The sequence below is a fragment of the Quercus suber genome, unplaced genomic scaffold (assembly GCF_002906115.3).
Source record: "Quercus suber isolate HL8 unplaced genomic scaffold, Cork oak 2.0 scaffold_429, whole genome shotgun sequence".
Taxonomy (NCBI): domain Eukaryota; kingdom Viridiplantae; phylum Streptophyta; class Magnoliopsida; order Fagales; family Fagaceae; genus Quercus; species Quercus suber.
Window position 1 is genome coordinate 2,741 of NW_027069880.1, and position 18,535 is coordinate 21,275.

Sequence of the window (18,535 nt, forward strand, 5' to 3'; positions counted from 1 at the left end):
TTTCTTAAAAAAAAAAAACATATTCAGTTAGAATATAAAATAAAGGTCCAGCACACATTAATCATTTATTTTGAAAAAAAAAATTTATGAGAAATTAAAAATTTTGTCAAAATAATGAATTACTTTTTCATAAATTTTTTTTTTAAATAGTTTACTAATATATACTTGGCACACCTTAATAAATCCCATAAAATAAATAGCAAAAGCGATTTTTTTAATTTTTTATTTGAAAGAGGAATTGCTGTATAGCAAAGCGACCATCCAACTACTATGATTGTTGAAGTAAGAAGAGTAGATATAGAAGCAACACTTAGCTCTCTCTGTTTCAACTTTACTCTCAAATTTCAAAGTGGGGTTGTGTGAGGTTGATAACTTTGTCGTGTGGTTTAAGAAATGTCCATTGAAACGCCACTTCTATTAGACACAGTTGCAAATGCCGTCGTTGACTACAAAGGCCGGCAAGTCCTCAGATCCAATTCCGGAGGTTGGAGGTCTGCATGTTTCATCATAGGTAAGAAAGTCTCATCCAAATCAATTCAACAAAGTGAAAAATCTCTCAAATAATTAAGAAATGTGATGATCATCTCCTTTTGTGTTTTTGGGCATAAAAATAGTATTATGTATGAATATGATGGTTTATATTAGGTGTGGAAGTGGCGGAGAGGTTTGCATATTATGGGATTAGCTGCAACCTGGAGATGTACTTGACTGAGCAGCTGGGGCAATCAACAGTCACTGCAGCCGAGAACGTCAACACTTGGTCAGGAACAGCATCGTTGCTTCCTCTTTTAGGAGCATTCGTAGCTGATTCTCATCTGGGGCGCTACCGCACCATTCTTATTGCTTCTTGCATTTACATTCTGGTGTGTACCTCTCTCTCCTTCCTTAGGCTATATTTGGTTGGATTGGATCCGGTGCAATTGTTAAGTGCAATTCCACCGTGCAATTCACCTAATCCCTTCACAATCCTGTTTAGTTAGTAAAAATAGATAGAGTGGAAAATAAGAGATATTTTAAGTGAAAAAGATATTTGGTTGGTGTGAGTCTGGAGGAGGTGCGCACCTATTTTCTCCCATGCACACCAGTTTTCCGCCCCCAAATTGGAGAAGCAATGGAAAGGGAAGTAGTTTGATTAAAATGACATTTTTACCCTTTATACTCTCTCAAAGAAAATTCAATGTTAACACTTTTTTTTTCTTCTTCTTTGCTACGTTAATTTTTTTTTTCTTATTAAGGGATCTTTGTCTGAAGTTGAACTTTGTTTCTTTTTTCTTTTTCTTTTTTAAATCTTTATTTTGGCTCTCTGTCTTTGGCTTCATTGAATCCTTTTTTTTTCCTGGATTATTTGCTAGTTGCTACTCACATTTAAACTTTTTTTTTTTTTCTAAATTTTTTTTCCTAACTTTGAACCATTTTACATAGAACCAGTTTTTTCTTTTTATTTTTCCTTTATGAAATATTTATATAAATAAGTTATATAACAAGGGTATGAGAGTAAATTTATACCAACTCTATTTTCTATCTTTCACTTTTTTACTCTTTAATTAAACACAAATAAAGAAAATTAAAATCTCTTTTATTTCCCTTATTTTTTATCCTTCTCTATTTTCTATAATTTTACTTTTTTATCCTTCAACCAAACGGAATCCTAATTCCATTTAAACATCCCTTGCCAAAAGTAGGAGAAAAGTCAAATATCAATTTCATAGCAGAAAAACTTGCCAAAAGTGGGAGAAAAGTCAAATATCAATTTCATAGCAGAAAAACTAGCAAGTTGCAAAGATCTCATAGGCAGCACAAGTGCATAGGCACTTGTTTTCCAAATAACTCCTGTAGCAAACCTTAGACAACCATTGTCCTGGTCTTGACTTTTCCACAAAGGCTATGTAAGAAGGACATGCTTTGTGTCCACGTTAGTGTACTGTTCATGTCAGGATATGGATATATGTCTGCATCCTAACGTGTCCGCGACAGTTAATGCACTCAATACAATCTCAACCCATATAATAGGGGTGGAGCCACGAATTTTTGTTTGGAGGGGCCAAATTGCAACACTAATATATTTATCAAGACAATCTCATACACACACATAAATACACATGTTTTTTTTTATTATATACACACTTTTTTATTTGACAAGTTATATATATACACACACCCAACAAAAAAAAAAAAAGCTTAATATTTTCAATCAAAATTATGTTTGATGGCTATCTTTCATAAAATTAATAAAATTCATTTTCTCAATTTTCATAGTGAAATTCTTAAAAAGTTTCATTTTCTATAAAAATTATCAAATTCTATACTAATGCAAGTAAAAATATTCAATTGAACTAATGAAATTTTCAAAGCATGAATGATCTAAAACTTGGAGGAACAAATTAGGCTCCAAACATATTTGAAGTTATCTTACTTTGACCCATTATATGGTAACTAAAGAGACATTTCATGTGTAACTTTAGTGACAAATTTTTTTTAATGAGTTGATGACTTATTAATCACCACATAACATGTTGAAAAGGATAAATTCAAACATATTTGGTGCCAAACTTTTTCAAATATTTAACAGATATAAAAACACATTTTACAATAAAAAAAAGCATTGCGAAAAATAAAGTTATGTCTTTATAACTATTAGACCAATTATTTTTTTTAAGAGCATTATTGGACTAATTCAAATGCTTAAGGGGCCAACTCTTATTTTTGTAAACTAAAATTTAAAAACATTAAAAAAATTATATATATATATATATATAAAAATTTCAAAATTTTGGGGGTGCCATNTTCCTCAAAATGTCAAAAGCCTTTGTACAAAACTCGATTATTAGTACATTTTCATAGAAACAAAAGGTCTTTCAAACAACACACGGTTTTATGACAGGATAGCATCAGCTTTCAAAACCAAATCTTCCCAAACTAAAGGTTAATATTTTAGCATTATATTTTAAACTTAGGCGCTGTTTTTATTTTTTAATTTTTTAATTTTTTTTTTAACTTTAACCATCCATGACTTCGATTGGGATTAATCACAGGGACTAGGCTTGCTGACTCTGTCAGCTATGCTTCCTTCTATCAGTACCTCTAATTACGTGGGCAAAAACAAAGTTACATTAGCTTCTTCCGAGCTCCAAGTGAATTTATTCTTCATCTCTCTATATCTAGTAGCAGTTGGGCTAGGTGGACACAAGCCTTGCGTTCAAGCTTTTGGAGCTGACCAGTTTGACGGAGAAGATCCGGTGGAATGCCGAGCCAAAAGCTCATTCTTCAATTGGTGGTATTTTGGAATATGTGCAGGTTCTTCTGCGGCAATGTTGATCCTAACCTATGTACAAGAAAACATTAGTTGGGGTCTAGGATTTGGAATCCCGTGTGTTGCAATGGTCATTGCCTTAGGTGTCTTCTTGCTTGGTACTAGAACTTATCGATATAGTGTCAAAGAGGTGAAAAGTCCATTTGTGAGAATCGGTCAAGTGTTTGTTACCGCAATTAAGAATCGGCGGGCTAAACCATCAGAAATAGCTATTGAAGAGGAAGCTTGCAGAACCTTGCCACAGCTTAACTCTGAACAATTCAAGTAAGAGAGCAATAATATTCAGTTTTATTTTAAAGACTTACTACCTCTTTAATGTGGTATTTCTTGTCCCCAAAATAAAAAAATAAAAAAAAGAAGAAGCTTTGTATACAGATAATAACAGATATGATATAAAGGGTTCAGGAGGTTAACTTGTTGAAGAGATAATACTTGGAGAAGAAAATTAAAACCTTATTCTAACATATAGTAAACATATTTAATCCAAAAGCTTATTTATGGGTTTCGACTAGACATAATAATATTAGACTTTTTTTTTTTTTTTTGGTTTGTTTTTGAGAAAGGACTTAATAAGCCCAAAAGAAAAATATTGGTATTAGTATGGCTTTTGTACCCATAAAAAAATTGGGTTGACCCAAATCCAGACTTGCTGAAATATCTGTTCGGGTCGATCTGCAAGTCACATGGGTCAACTCTTTTTATTTTCAAAGGAAAAACTTTCACTTACTTTGGCTCTTTGAATCTCAGTGGCAGCTCCAAGATTTTTTTCTAGGGAGGGTCAGTAAGAAAATATATCTTGGGTAAAATATAAATTTTACAGTTTACACAATTTTCTTATTACAAATTTGTCTATAGTATATACCAGTAATAGAATAAAAAATAAATTAGAGGTTCAATTGACATATTTTTTCTTAATATAATGAACATGTTAATTATGTTAAGTAAATTTTAATTATTACTACTTAAAATACTTTTATTTATTAGTTTAGGACAACTATATGTTCACATTGTACTATCAATGCAAGATTTACATTGCAGACAATTATACTGTACACGTTTGTTTAGAATCAATGTAAGATTTACATTATAGATAATGATACTATACACATTTGCAAAAAATATACAATATTGTGCTCATTTGTTTAGAAACAATATAAATATATAAGGTAAACTATGTATTTTCTATGAGTTTATTTCAAATTTGTTAAGATCTAAATGGTTTTTATTTCTTTAAGATTTAAGATAAAAAAAAAAATTTTAAAAAAATTTACTTTTGTTGCTGGGCTTACTATTTCTCCCAAATTTTAGATAAAATTGGTTTATTGTTAGGCCTTTTTTTGTGTTTAAAAGGATCAAAACATTATTAAGAGAATCATAATTAAACTTATTTCAAGTGGGTTTTAAAAAATTTAGGGTCAAAGTGTTCAAATTTTTATTTCAGGAGGGTAAAATAACAATAAAAAATGATATATATATATATATATTAAATAAAAAATAAAAAAATTTATCTCAGGGGGTTCATTTGAACCCCTGAACTATGCATGGCGCCGCCCATGTCTTTGATCCTGTGGAAAAATGTTTTGCAGTTTCACTTCTTGTGTTTATTTATTTATTTCCTTTCTATTTTAAGCTCTTTTCTTGTTAGGCACACTTATAGATTCTTTCTTAACATAGTGGAGCCTTGAAGACTTCAATTTAGTGAACCACAGAATATTTACACTTAAAATTTTGTGTATTCTCATTAAAAAATGTGTTTTATTTTAACTTTTACTTAAAAGAGTGTTTTTATTATTTATTCACTTATTTGTATTGAAAAGAAGACAGCCAATTTGATCAAATTTCATTTATTATTATTATTATTATTATTTGCATGTGAAAAAAGGTCAAACTAGATTGACCTGACCCTAAAAAGAATGTGTAAGGGTTATAGCTTATAGGTTTTGCAACACATTTAGTACAACCCATTGTTGACTTGAACCCAATCTTATCTAAACCCGAAAACATCGAACTTGAACACAATTAACTTGACCAATTCGCTAGAGCTAGTTTGCAGCGGAAACCATTCATTTTACCTATGCTCCACTGAATTAGCTTGGGACTTACAGACAATTTTCTAGAAAACTATAAGAATTTTGATATATTACTAACTAATCACTAACCCATGCGATGCACGAAAAAGTTATATTATACGAAAATTTAAACAATTCTTTGTTTCTTCCTCTTGTACATTAAGATTCCAATCTCAAAAATTTGTATCTTTGATATGAAATATTAAATTACTAAATAAAAAATATTAATCAAAATTAAATTAAAATTATTAAACTTAAATTAAATCCAAACACAAACAAATGAAAAAAAAAAAAAAAAAAAAAAAAAAAAAAAAAAGGTCTCATATTAATACAAATAGAGCCTAAACTAAGAATTTTAAAAAATGGTCTCAAATTAATACAAACAGAGTATAAACTGGGAATCAAACTGTGCATAGATAATCTTACTGCTTATTCTAATATTGTAAAATTGTAAACAGCTTTTTAGACATGTTTACACCTGTAGCATCTCAAGTAATGACTTATTGGTTACACACGTTTATGCCTTTATGGATATAGCAAACACCAAAACTGGTCTTGATATAGGGTTTTAAGGTCCACAAAGTTCCACACAAAACCAAATTAAACAACATGAACATGAACTAAATTTTCAACCAACCCATATAAATTAAGAGAGCAATAAAAAGTTGCAATAAGTTGGAATAGAAAACATAATGAGTTAGGTTAGATTAAAAAAATGCTTTATTTTGTAAATTAACTTTAACTTTTTTTTAATGATTTTTATAAACTAATTATTTAGTCAACTTAGAAAGAAAGAAAAAAAAAAGCATGAACAAGAAGTTTAAACTACTAAGCAAATACGATGAGATAAAAAATAAAACAATTAAGCAAATCTCAAAACTAGAGACAAATACATTAATTTACAATAAACAACACTGTCATGTATATTTGATATTTATAACATTCTCTCATGACTTAATAACATGGCAATAGAAAATCTCCATTAAAAAGAAAAAAGAAAAAAAAGAAATCAACTACACTGTAATATAATAATATAAACTTATAATATTATAAACCTATAAATGTAAAGAAATTTACAACACAAAGTTATTTACTATTTTTTTTAATGATATTGGCAGAAAACTACAAATGAAAATCAGTCAAAAGCAGTAAACTACTAAACTTGAAAAGTCTAGTTAGCATGTTAATCCCGATTTTGAAGATCAAAGCTGGATCCAAAAGTTGAAGGATATGGTCAGATTTGAGAGTTGGGGGAAGTAGTTGATAGCATTTAGAGATATGAGAAAAGAGATTATCTGAGTTTGAGGTTTGGGGAAGGAGATGGTAGTGAGAGATATGAGAAAGAGAGATTTTTTATTTTATTTATGTGTTTTTGTTTTTTTTTTTTTTTTTTCTTATAAGTATCAGTTTTTCTTTTTTGGGTTTGAGTTTGAGTTTGAGTTTAAGTTGGACTTGTTAGAGAGATAGAGTTTCACTCTTTGTTAATTTGAATAAATAAAAATAATTTATTTAAATAAATTTAAATATTGTGCTGACATGAAAAATTGTGAAAGATTCAAAGACTTATGTTATATATATATATATATATATATAATAAATTAAAAAACAGTCATACCACTTTGTTCCAACTAATGAACAAGTCTTGCTCTTCTTTCAGATCAAGAAAACAAATTTTAATTCCTTTTTTAGATCTAATCTCCTTTTATAGAATGATTTGGATCCACTAATGTGACAGGTTCCTTAACCAAAGCCTTGCAGGCAAGGTATGCACTATTAGTGATGTTGAAGAAGCAAAGGCCGTTCTTAGGCTTATTCCAATTTGGGCTACGAGCTTAGGTTAGCTATTGTGGTTGCACAAACCTCAACTTTCTTTACCGAGCAAGGGGCTACTCTTGATAGAACAATTTTTCCTGGCTTTGAGATACCAGCTGCTTCACTACAATTCTTTATCGGCCTGGCCATCGTTTTTTTCATTCCTGTATATGATCGTATTTTTGTTCCTATAGCAGAGCTATCACCACTAAACCTTTTGGAATCACAATGCTACAGAGAATTGGAACTGGGATGCTTTTATCTATCATTTGCATGGTAGTTGCAGCTCTAGTTGAAATAAAAAGGCTCAAAACTGCTAAAGAATATGGGTTGGTTGATATGCCAGATGTGACCATTCCAATGAGTGTGTGGTGGCTTCTTCCTCAATATGTTTTGTCTGGAATTGCTGATGTTTTCACCATTGTTGGGCTACAAGAATTCTTCTATGATCAGGTCCCTAGTGAATTAAGAAGTGTTGGTCTTGCCCTCTATCTTAGTATTTGGGGGTCGGGAGTTTTTTAAGCAGCTTTCTTATCTCTATCATTGAGGGAGGTGACTGTGGGGGATGGAAAAGATAGTTGGTTTGCTGATAATCTTAATCGGGCACATCTTGACTATTTTATTGGCTACTTGCTGGAATTAGTGCGGTTGCATTTACTGCCTACTTGTATTTTGCAAAATCTTATATTTATAATAGGCCAAGTACAATTTAAATTAAATTCAGTCACTTTGTTGTAAGTAATTTAAATTGTATTTAGGCATGTGAATGCTCTATGTTATTTGAAAAAGAAGAAAATCATTGAAAAAAAAAAAAAAAAAAGAAAAGAAAAGAAAAGAAACAGTGGAGGAAAATGATGATGTACTAAGACATAATATGTTGTTGTTCCTTTCCCATTCAACTTTCAAGGTCATGAATTTTTAAAGTTTGGGTCTAGTTTTGTGAGGATACATTTGTAATGGGTTGGATAGGCTAAACCTATTTTGAATTCAAATGTTGCTCCAAATTGGTTGATTGAGATATTTTTCTTTTCTATAGCCTATTTACCTTGAATGATAAATTTGTAGAAGTTGATAAAACGTGTCAAATTTCAAGTTCTTAGTAGTTCAATTTGGTCTCTCAATCATTAATTATGTTAATTTAGTCCCTTAACTTCCAATGTCAATTGATCCTTAGTTTTTCTCACCCTTTTAAGTTTATACAAAACTAGCTAATGTGGCAAATTGAGCGCATGCAAAATGATTATTATAGAAAATGTAAAATATTTAAAATTAAGTCAATTTCAACTATCAGTTATGTCAAAAGATAAATAGGTGGTAGACTCTGGATGATATTGTACTGGTTTGGAAAGTTAAGTGAATAATTGACACAGTCTATGGTTGAGAGACCAAGTTGAACTTTCTCCAATACTTTAATATTTTTTTCTAATATCTTTCCTTGGAAGAAATTCTCATACATGGCATCTTATTGCATATTGACTATCTTATGAACAGTCAACATATGAATTGGATGCAAGTGGGTTCAAGCTAGTTCAATAAAGTTGTTTTAAAGAGTGCNGGATTCTAGCATTTTACTCTTATTTTAAATTTTTTTTAGCAATATGCCCATGTTTCGAAACTATATAGGGATATGCTCCTGTTTTGATACCTGATTACCTTAAAATTGAGTTTCAATGAAATATTCGATTCGTAGAAAATTGAGTTATTCCTGATCAAACTTAAAAAAAAAAAAAAAAAAAAAAAAATTTGTATGGAACTCAAGTTCCATACCTATAGCTACGTTTTTATTGTCCTATAGTGGCATTTTTAATGGTTTCCATGCAAATTTTTTTAAGTTTGATCGGGCATAACCTATAGCTACGTTTTTATTGTCCTATAATGGCGTTTTAATGGAACATGAGTTCCATGCAAATTTATTTATTTATTTATTTATTTATTTATTTTTAAGTTTGATTAGGCATAACTCGATTTTTTATGAATCAAGTATTTCATTGAAACTCGATTTTAGGGTAATTGAGTATCGAAACAAGGGTATATCCCTATATAGTTTCAAAACAGGGGCATATTGCTTTTTTTGAAAAATAAGGGTAAAATGCTAGAATCACCGAACGTAGCATTACTCTTATTTTTGTTGACCCAGATTTTTACAATTCTTAAGTTAGGGTGTTCAACATTTTTATTAAGGTGGTCATAATAGTTTATTTTAGCATATAATTATTTTTAGGCAAGAATATATATACATTTTTTTTTGCAAGTCAGGGTGGTCCTACGAACACCCTGGCTTGCATATGTGGAGCTGCCAATGGGGGCTCGAAGTATAAGCGGAAAAAATTCTGATTACTAAGTAGTTGATTTTTCCATGATTTACAAATCAAATAAGAATTACATATATTATCACTCACAAAAAGACTAATTGAATTAATTATAAATTTAAAAATTTTCAATTTAAAAATTTACTAGTTTTCAATTATAAATTTATCTAATTTAAAATTGTTGGTTATAGTATGAGTTAGCAGCGTGGGCAAGTGATATTTTTATTTTATTATGTATGTCTTTGTCTTTTTATCTCCATTTTTTTTTGTCTTTTTATCTCTGTCACTTACCTATTACCCCAAACACACTATTACCCAATATGCCAATATTATAACTTTATTCACAAATCACAGCTCACATCTCACTATTTTTTTTTTTTTTGAACCGTATGTTATAAACTTGAAATGGGTAATGTGTTTTAATTTTTTTTGGGTTGGGCTGGGCTATATAGGCTAATATCTCAGGGAAAGGGGCTTAAAATTTTTTAAGAGGGGGTCCAACTAAAAAAAAAAACTCAAAATACCTACTATAAACAATTTTTCTTGGGTTGGGCTGAGTCTAAACAGGCCAAAATGGCCCAATGCCACTTATTTTTGAAATTTTTAGGAAAAAAACACTGTTTCGGAAATAAATAAGAAACTACCACTTTTTCAAGAACTCGAGTTTCTGAAACTCGAGTTCCTCTCAATTTTGCCACCGTGGCGCTGCTGAGCTGGAATTTGGGCAATTAAAAAAAATTATGTGGTACTCGAGCTTGGTAAACTTGAGTTCCATGCAACACAATACTCGAGTGTACCAGGCTCGAGTACGTTTTATAAGTAAAATGGAAAAAAAAAATTTACACAGTACTCGAGTTTACCAAACTCGAGTACTGTGTAAATTTTTTTTTGTTTTTTTTTTTTGGGATAATCGACAAATAAACATAAAGATAAACGTAAGTGTCTTTTTTTTTTTTATGTTTTTATTTATTTAAACAGAAGCATTGTAAAATATAGAGATTTTAATTTCAAAATATGAATTTAATTTCTACATTAATTAAAATTGTTCATTGTTTTCTCATAAAAATTATTCACTATTTTCTGTATAAACTATTTAAACGATTTTGCATAAAATTATTTATTTTCTGTTTAGCATTATTTAAGAAATTGTTCACTCTCTTTTCAGCATAAATTATTTTCTGTTTACTGTTTAAAAAATTGTTCACTGTTTTCTCATAAAACACCTAGTGAAATCGTGTTTTCTAAATTTAAACACCAAATTTGAATGCTTTTTCATGTTTGAATTTCACAATAATCGAATATATTTTTCTGCATTGATAAAATTTGTTTCTATATTAATAAAATTTGCTCTCTGCACATCATATTTACTGTATATTCAAATCTACTTACTGCATTCATAAAATCTGTTTTTTGCATTAATTAAAATTGGTCTATTTCCGGCATCATATCCATAATTAGCACATTCGTCATAGTTAGAAGCTCCAGCTCCGTATCAAGGTCACGGTCAATATCGTCACTATCATCAATAAGAAAACCCTTAGGCTTGTTATCCAGGAACTTGTTCAGAAATACTGTAATGAAAGGAACATAGGAGTTTTCCGCTAGGTATTTGACCAAATAGGATTGTCCAGTTCCTATAGAACCTATCACTAAAATACCCCTAAGGGGGATAGGGCTAAGCGGAGCGAAAAGGGTTTTCCATGGATGGGAAATGAAAACTATTAGCCTCACACGAGGTTTGTGAATAAGTGATTGTCTGATAATGAGCAAGAAATATCGTCTTTCTGCTAAACAGGATGTATTGAACTCATAATTCATTAGATACTTTTTATGAATGTCAACTAAGTATCGTAAGTAAATTGCTCCCGGTTGTTCAATCATTTGATAACCAGAGTCATTCTTTGATAAATGATCCTATGAGTCAGACTCAATAGAATTTGATCAATCCTTTTTTCTGTCGTTAAGGTGGAGAACTGAACCAAGAATTCTCTTTCTTTATCATCAATCGAATCACTGTTCGAGACCCAGGATTCTATTTGATCATCAATCCAATCACCGTTCACGTTTTTTCTTTTTCTTATCAATGAATAGATCTCTTTACTTGTATGACTTAGATGTCTCGTATTTCTCGAAAAAGCGATTCATTGATGGGATTTGGTATGATACTCATGAGATCGATGAGATTGATATTCAAATATTTCTTCTTAGAACGTATTGATTTGACCCCATAAGCGGGCCCACCGCCCCATAGCATGTTGCCGCCGGAAGCATAACCCCGTATTTCTTCTATAGAATCTCCTAATTGTTCCAGAGCAACTAGAAAGAGATTCTTTAACCAGAAAGAATTCAGCTCAGATGTAGGATACCTATCCAGAAGTTTTCGCAACTCAATCATGTATGATGGAATCATCAAAGATTTGACCTTTTCGAATTCTGTTTGTAACTCACTATAGGCTCGAGAAACAAAGAGAAGATGTGTACGAACGAGATATCCAGCAACAAGAAGAAGGAAAAGGATTGCATAGAGGAACTCCCGAACATTTTGCGATCTCAGATGTGTCGATATCAATGGTGACTCATTATTTCGATGAATCATTTCTTCGGACAGAAGAAGATTATGTAAACACTTACTCGAAATCTCACTTATCAGATTCCATTGTGGAAGACACAATTTTTTCTGAAGAATTCGCCATGATATATCTGATCCATGCATAATATCATGAAAAATGGATACAAATTTTTGGCTGCTACTTAGTATCGGCAATAGGTCTGAAAAAGTATCTAAAAATATCAAATTTAGATATTTGTACCCTGTCGAAGTAAGGAACCATGGCATATATGTTTGGAATAGATTCCATTTTGAGAGAGTTGAAAAAGCACTATCTGTTGAAAGGTTCTATACATCTGCCCTTTCTCAAGGCATTTCTTTAGACAAAGACTCCGTTTTTTCCTCTTTTCGGATGGTAAAATTTCTCAGAACATGGAGTGCGAATCAAACCCATGTTTGAATTGAAATTGAGATACTGCTGCAAGTTCTTCCCCTCTGAATCAGATAAATTTGAATTTAGTTTTTTGTATACAGATAGTACGAATTTGTTGAAAAATTCGAATTCGTTGAGTGTGTAAAATCGTGAAAATTCAAATGAAAGTTGAAGAACATACCAAATTGAGTAAACTTAATGGAAAATTAATTACATTAGATGTACAGATCATCCAAATTCGTACTATCTGTACATCTAATGTACACAATTTTTCTTTGAGTTTTCACAGTTTTGTACATTCAACGAATTCAAATTTTTAAACAAATTCATACGATCTATACATCTAACGTATATACTTTTCCATTGAATTTTCATTATTTTGTACTTTCAACGAAATCAAATTTCTTAACAAGTCTAGACTATCTGTACATCTTATGTACACCTTCACGATTTGGTAAGTTCATTGATTTTCCATCGATTTTTCTCGAATTTCTACATTCAACTAATTCGAACTTTTTTACAAATTCGAATTTTTCGAGGCATTTACCATTAGGTGATTTATACGAATCATTCATTTTTCTTTCATGGAGTTTGTCCATTATTCATATAGTTACATATTAAAAAAAAAAAAATTTACAAAAAAACACAAAAACCATTTAAGTGCAATAACTGCGCCAATGCTAAAAATAGTTTATGCAGAAAACAGTGAACAATTTTTATAAGAAAACAGTAAACAGTTTTAATTAATGCAAAAAATGGATTTTATGAATGCGGTAAGCAGCTTCGAATATACAGTAAACATGATGTGTAGAGAGAAAATTTTATTAACGTAGAAACAGATTTTATCAATGCAGAAAAACAAATTCGATTATTGTGAAATTAAACATGAAAAGTATTCAGATTTGGCTTTTAAATTTAGAAAACACGATTTCACTAGGTGTTTTATGAGAAAACAGTGCACAATTTTTTAAATAGTGAACATAGAATAATTTACACAGAAAAGAGAGTGAAAATTTTTTAAATAATGCTGAATAAAAAATAATTTTATGCAGAATACTAGAAATAGTTTATGCAAAAATAGTGAACAATTTTCATGAGAAAATAGTGAACAATTTTACTTAATGTAGAAAACAGTTTTACTTAATGAACAGTTCTACATTCAACTAATTTGAACTTTTTTACAAATTCGAATTTTTCGAGGCATTTACCGTTAGGTGATTTATACGAATCATTCATTTTTCTTTCATGGAGTTTGTCCATTATTCATATGGTTACATATTTAAAAAAACACAAAAACCATTTAAGTGCAATAACTGCGCAATGCTAAAAACAGTTTATGTAGAAAACAGTGAACAATTTTTATGAGAAAACAGTGAACAGTTTTAATTAATGCAAAAACAAATTTTATGAATGCGGTAAGCAGCTTCGAATATATAATAAACATGATTGTGTAGAGAGCAAATTTTATCAACCTAGAAACAAATTTTATCAATGCAAAGAAAAACAAATTTGATTATTGTGAAATTTAAACATGAAAAACATTCAGATTTGGCTTTTAAATTTAGAAAACACGTTTTCACTAGGTGTTTTATGAGAAAACAGCGAACAATTTTTTAAATAGTGAACAGAAAATAATATACGCATAAAAGAGAGTGAACAATTTTTTAAATAATGCTGAACAGAAAATAATTTTATGCAGAATGCTAGAAATAGTTTATGCAGAAAACAGTGAACAATTTCTATGAGAAAACAGTGAACAGTTTTAATTAATGCAAAAAACAGATTTTATGAATGCAGTAAGTAGATTTGAATATACAGTAAATATGATGTGCAGAGAGCAAATTTTATTAATGTAGAAACAAATTTTATCAATGCAGAAAAATATATTGATTATTGTGAAATTCAAACATAAAAAGCATTCAGATTTGGTGTTTAAATTTAGAAAAACATGATTTCACTAGGTGTTTTATGAGAAAACAGTGAACAATTTTTTAAACAGTGAACAGAAAATAATTTATGCNCTAATATCTCAGGGAAAGGGGCTTAAAATTTTTTAAGAGGGGGTCCAACTAAAAAAAAAAAAAACTCAAAATATACCTACTATAAACAATTTTTTTTGGGTTGGGCTGAGTTCCCTGGGTTCATCTCTGAACGTGTGTAAAAATAATTATCCATTAACACATCTTTTATTTGTTAGTGGGGTAGTTATTTTTTTTGTAAACATATCTGTTATTTATTGAATTTTGAAATCAATGACATAATATTATTTGATACCAAATACCTCAAGTGTACTCCGTCAAGTATGCATGGTGTCATGGTGCCATATGGCACTATAGAATATTGTGATCTTTATATTATCTCTTACTAGTTGAAAATAATGATCAAATCAAAAACAAAGAAAACAAAAGACTTTCTATGTGTTTGGATAGCTTATTTTTGGCTAGTTTATTTTACTATTTAGCTTATTTTTACTATTATTTATAGGTCTCGCGGAGTGGCGACTCTAGGAATTTTTTTTAGGGTGTTTTTAATAAAAAATTTGTACTTTTAGCAAAATAAGCAAATCCTAAACAGATCCTTTATGGTCCATTTAGATTGAAGGAGATCGTAAAATAAATTTAGCATAAAATTAACTTATTTTTAACCAACTCTACTTTACTTTTATCTATTCTTTCTCATTCCTCTCTTCATCAAACCAGGTAGTTAACATTTCTTGTCAGTAGGTAGATTAGGTGATATGGAATAGAATACAGTGAATTTACTGTAGCCGGCCTGTACGTATGTGTTAGTGACGTTAGTCATCCAACGAAACAATTGGTTGTTGCATAGCGCAAGAAGCTTAACGAAAAAGTTTACTTTTCACCTGGTTCTTGTGTTTGTTTCTTTAATTTTCTATTTATTATGGCTATGATTAATTAATCTGTATTGTAATCACTTTAGCGGATTAAGTTAATTTATTGTTAATTAATTTACATAATCACTATACGTGGATATATTGTTATAGATGGATCAGCAGGATCCTGCTGAGAAAAGGTATAGTAGAGTACGCATGTGCAAGTTTATTGATATGGATAAAATGGATATTTAAATATATGTACACACAATTTCAACCTGCCAAGAGTCATTAATTATAGATAGGTGTTGGTATGGGTTAGATTTTACTTTAATCAAGTCTTTGAGAGCGTCCCATCATAAAAAAAAAAAAAAAAAAAAAAATTCTTTGAGAGCGATGGGGGTGATGTTGATCGATTCACGGCCTCCTCAGATCATCATACATGTCCATTAGATATTGGTTGCTCATGAAAACGTATACAAATCTCCTATACTATTTTTTATGTTCCAATTTATATTTTACAAATTATAACTTATTTTGTATTTTTATTACTTTTATTATAAAATAATTAAAGTTTAAAATAGAAATTAAATACATGGTATATCACAATTAGTAGAGTATAAAATGGAACATAAAAAGTGGTACAAAATATTTGTATTAAGTAAAAGACCTATTATTGTCATGAAATGTCACGAAAAGATGTCTTCCCTTACCATTTTTTGTTTATTTAAAAAGAAAAAAGAAAAGAAAAGAAAAGAAAATATTGTTGGTTCCCAAAATTTAACTAATAAACAATTTTAATCACCAAAGTTTAAATTGATTGCTTTTAGTCTTTAACAAAATTAAAATGATTACTTTAAGCCCTAATGTGGTCATCTATCAAATTGATTTTTCTTCTTCATGCATATCTAGTAAGGGGATTCACATCTGCAATACCTAATCAATGGCTGAGATTGAAAGTTGAAAAAACAACTTTTAATTTCAGCCATTAAATAAAATATATTAAAAAAAAGTTAAAAGGTTAAAGTTAAAAAGTTAAACAAGTTAAAAAATTTATGAGAGAAATAGAGGTATTGCATTAGGTGCAATGCCCTAGGTATTGCACCTGATTTGAATCCCTAATAAGGTGTCAATACATAATGACTTCTAGTAATTAGGTAATGTGTCAATAGATAATAACTTCTAGTTACGAGTTAGGGCGGTGACGGACCTATAAATTTGTTTGGGGGGTAGGGGACCAACCTTAGGACAAATGAAATTTCATGAACTCAAATCACAAGTATATATCACACACACGATCATTTGAAATTATGTATTCAATTTCTACTTTGCTTAAAAAGATGAGTGAAAATTACTATTTTTTATTAGAGATAACTAAACTAAAATTGCCAGAAATTTCTTAATTTAATTTATTTTAAAAATTTTTAGCACCATAAATTCTGTATAGATATTATATATAAATATGAAAAGTTATATATTATTGAATAATTGAATATCTAATTATATATATAATCAAGTTAAATTAAGCATTTATATGGTATATGTGGGGGGGAAAATGGCACAGTCCAACATAGTGGGCCAAAAACCCATATGAGAGCTATTGTGTGACCGAGAAAAAGGAGATGGTAAGGGCCGGCCCATCTGGAGGTGGGACCCTCAGAAGGAAGAATGATTACAATCCGAAGAGGATATCTTCTGTCCGAAGAGGTTGTCATCATCTGACGCGAATATTATAAATCAATTGAGTGTGTAAAAGGTCAAAATGACATTCTGAGGACTCTACCTGATCAAGATAAGCTCTGATTATGCTGGGAAACAATAAGGATGGAGAAATATCTATATGGAAAGCTGTTACCACCGTATTTAATACTCTGCAGCAACTTGTCTGGCCGCATTTATGTGGAGAAGACCCCTGAACAGTGTATCCTCACATACCGCCACTCACACAGAGCTGAAGAAGATGCTTGATGTGACACATACTCAAGTAGATTCACGGATGAAGTACAAGTGGACGATGGAGATGAAGAGAAGGGAGGTTATATAAAGGAAAGAAGCTCCTAACGAGAGAAGAAGAACAAAAAAGAAAGAGAGAACTTGACTGTAACTCTAAAACCTTTGTTCATCAGATAAACAATAATATAACTCTTCGGATTTTCAGGCTTTACGTGTAAATTCATGTTGGCTTGTGTTTGAAAGTTGTGATTTGTTGTTGTCAATCAAATACTTAACCTAGTTCTTTCACCTATACTCTACAAATTTATTGTTTTGGGCTTAGGTCACAAATCCTAACCCTACAGTATATGTAATATATTATTAGCTTATTCACGTGTAATGACATAGTTTTAACTTTATTGAAAATTTTAACCTCATAAACATTTAGATTTATATTTTGAAAGAAATAACATCATTGGCCAATTATAATATTAACACGTTTGTGGAATACATGCTAGATGCCTAGCATATACAATAATTATTTGACCCATAATTAGTAACAAAAGCAACAACCAATACACCAATTAAGAATCATTTTAAGAAATTATCATTACAATCAATCTCTTAAAAAACTTTATTATATTTTCAATTGGCATATCATGTGACTTGGCACTATTTCATGTCTCGTACATCAACAAAATAAAACTATTAAAGTAAGCAAAGAATTTTGAAAACTCATCCTATTGAACATATAAATATATAATATGAAAAGTGCATTTTTCAAATTAGATTGACAAAAACTAAAACTCCTAAATATGTATTTAATTTTGAATTTGATAATTAATTAATTTAGCCACATGAATTAAATAAAATTATATTAGAATCACTAAAGGATTATCATGTATCATTTCCATACAAATAATAAATTTGAGAGTTGTTAGAGACGTTTTTGTGACAACTAACAAGGGCTGAAATGATAGAATGAGCCCAAAACTCCTATCGGGTTCTTTAAAGTGTGATTAATTTGAGAGAGTCAAGTCTAAAATTCTAATATTTAATGAGTAGAAGCTAATTGTGCATCACAAGAGCAGGACCAAAGTCCTAAACAACAAAGGGTGGAAGAATATGCATAATCATTAAATCAAGAACTTTTTCTTCACATACATCAATAATAGAAATTTGAAAGAGATGCGAGGGAGAGAGAGAAGACTGTTTGGTACCACTATTCTCAACCTTAGACCTCAGAATCATGTAACTCCCTGATGGTTGAATGAGCTTTTGTTTAGAGT

General features: G+C 30.1%; 1 protein-coding gene and 1 pseudogene across 1 annotated transcript in view; both read left to right on the forward strand.

Annotated features, from left to right (window-relative positions):
- The first annotated feature begins 314 nt into the window (after window positions 1-314).
- LOC111988220 (protein NRT1/ PTR FAMILY 5.10) overlaps window positions 315-18,535 on the forward strand; it is a 51,176-nt gene continuing 32,955 nt past the window's right edge. The window contains 3 exon segments of the mRNA XM_065761802.1: window positions 315-511; window positions 646-863; window positions 3,033-3,574. Coding sequence (XP_065617874.1) covers window positions 394-511; window positions 646-863; window positions 3,033-3,574 — 878 coding nt within the window. The 5' untranslated portion in view covers window positions 315-393.
- LOC136062591 (protein NRT1/ PTR FAMILY 5.10-like) lies at window positions 5,907-7,933 on the forward strand (annotated as a pseudogene).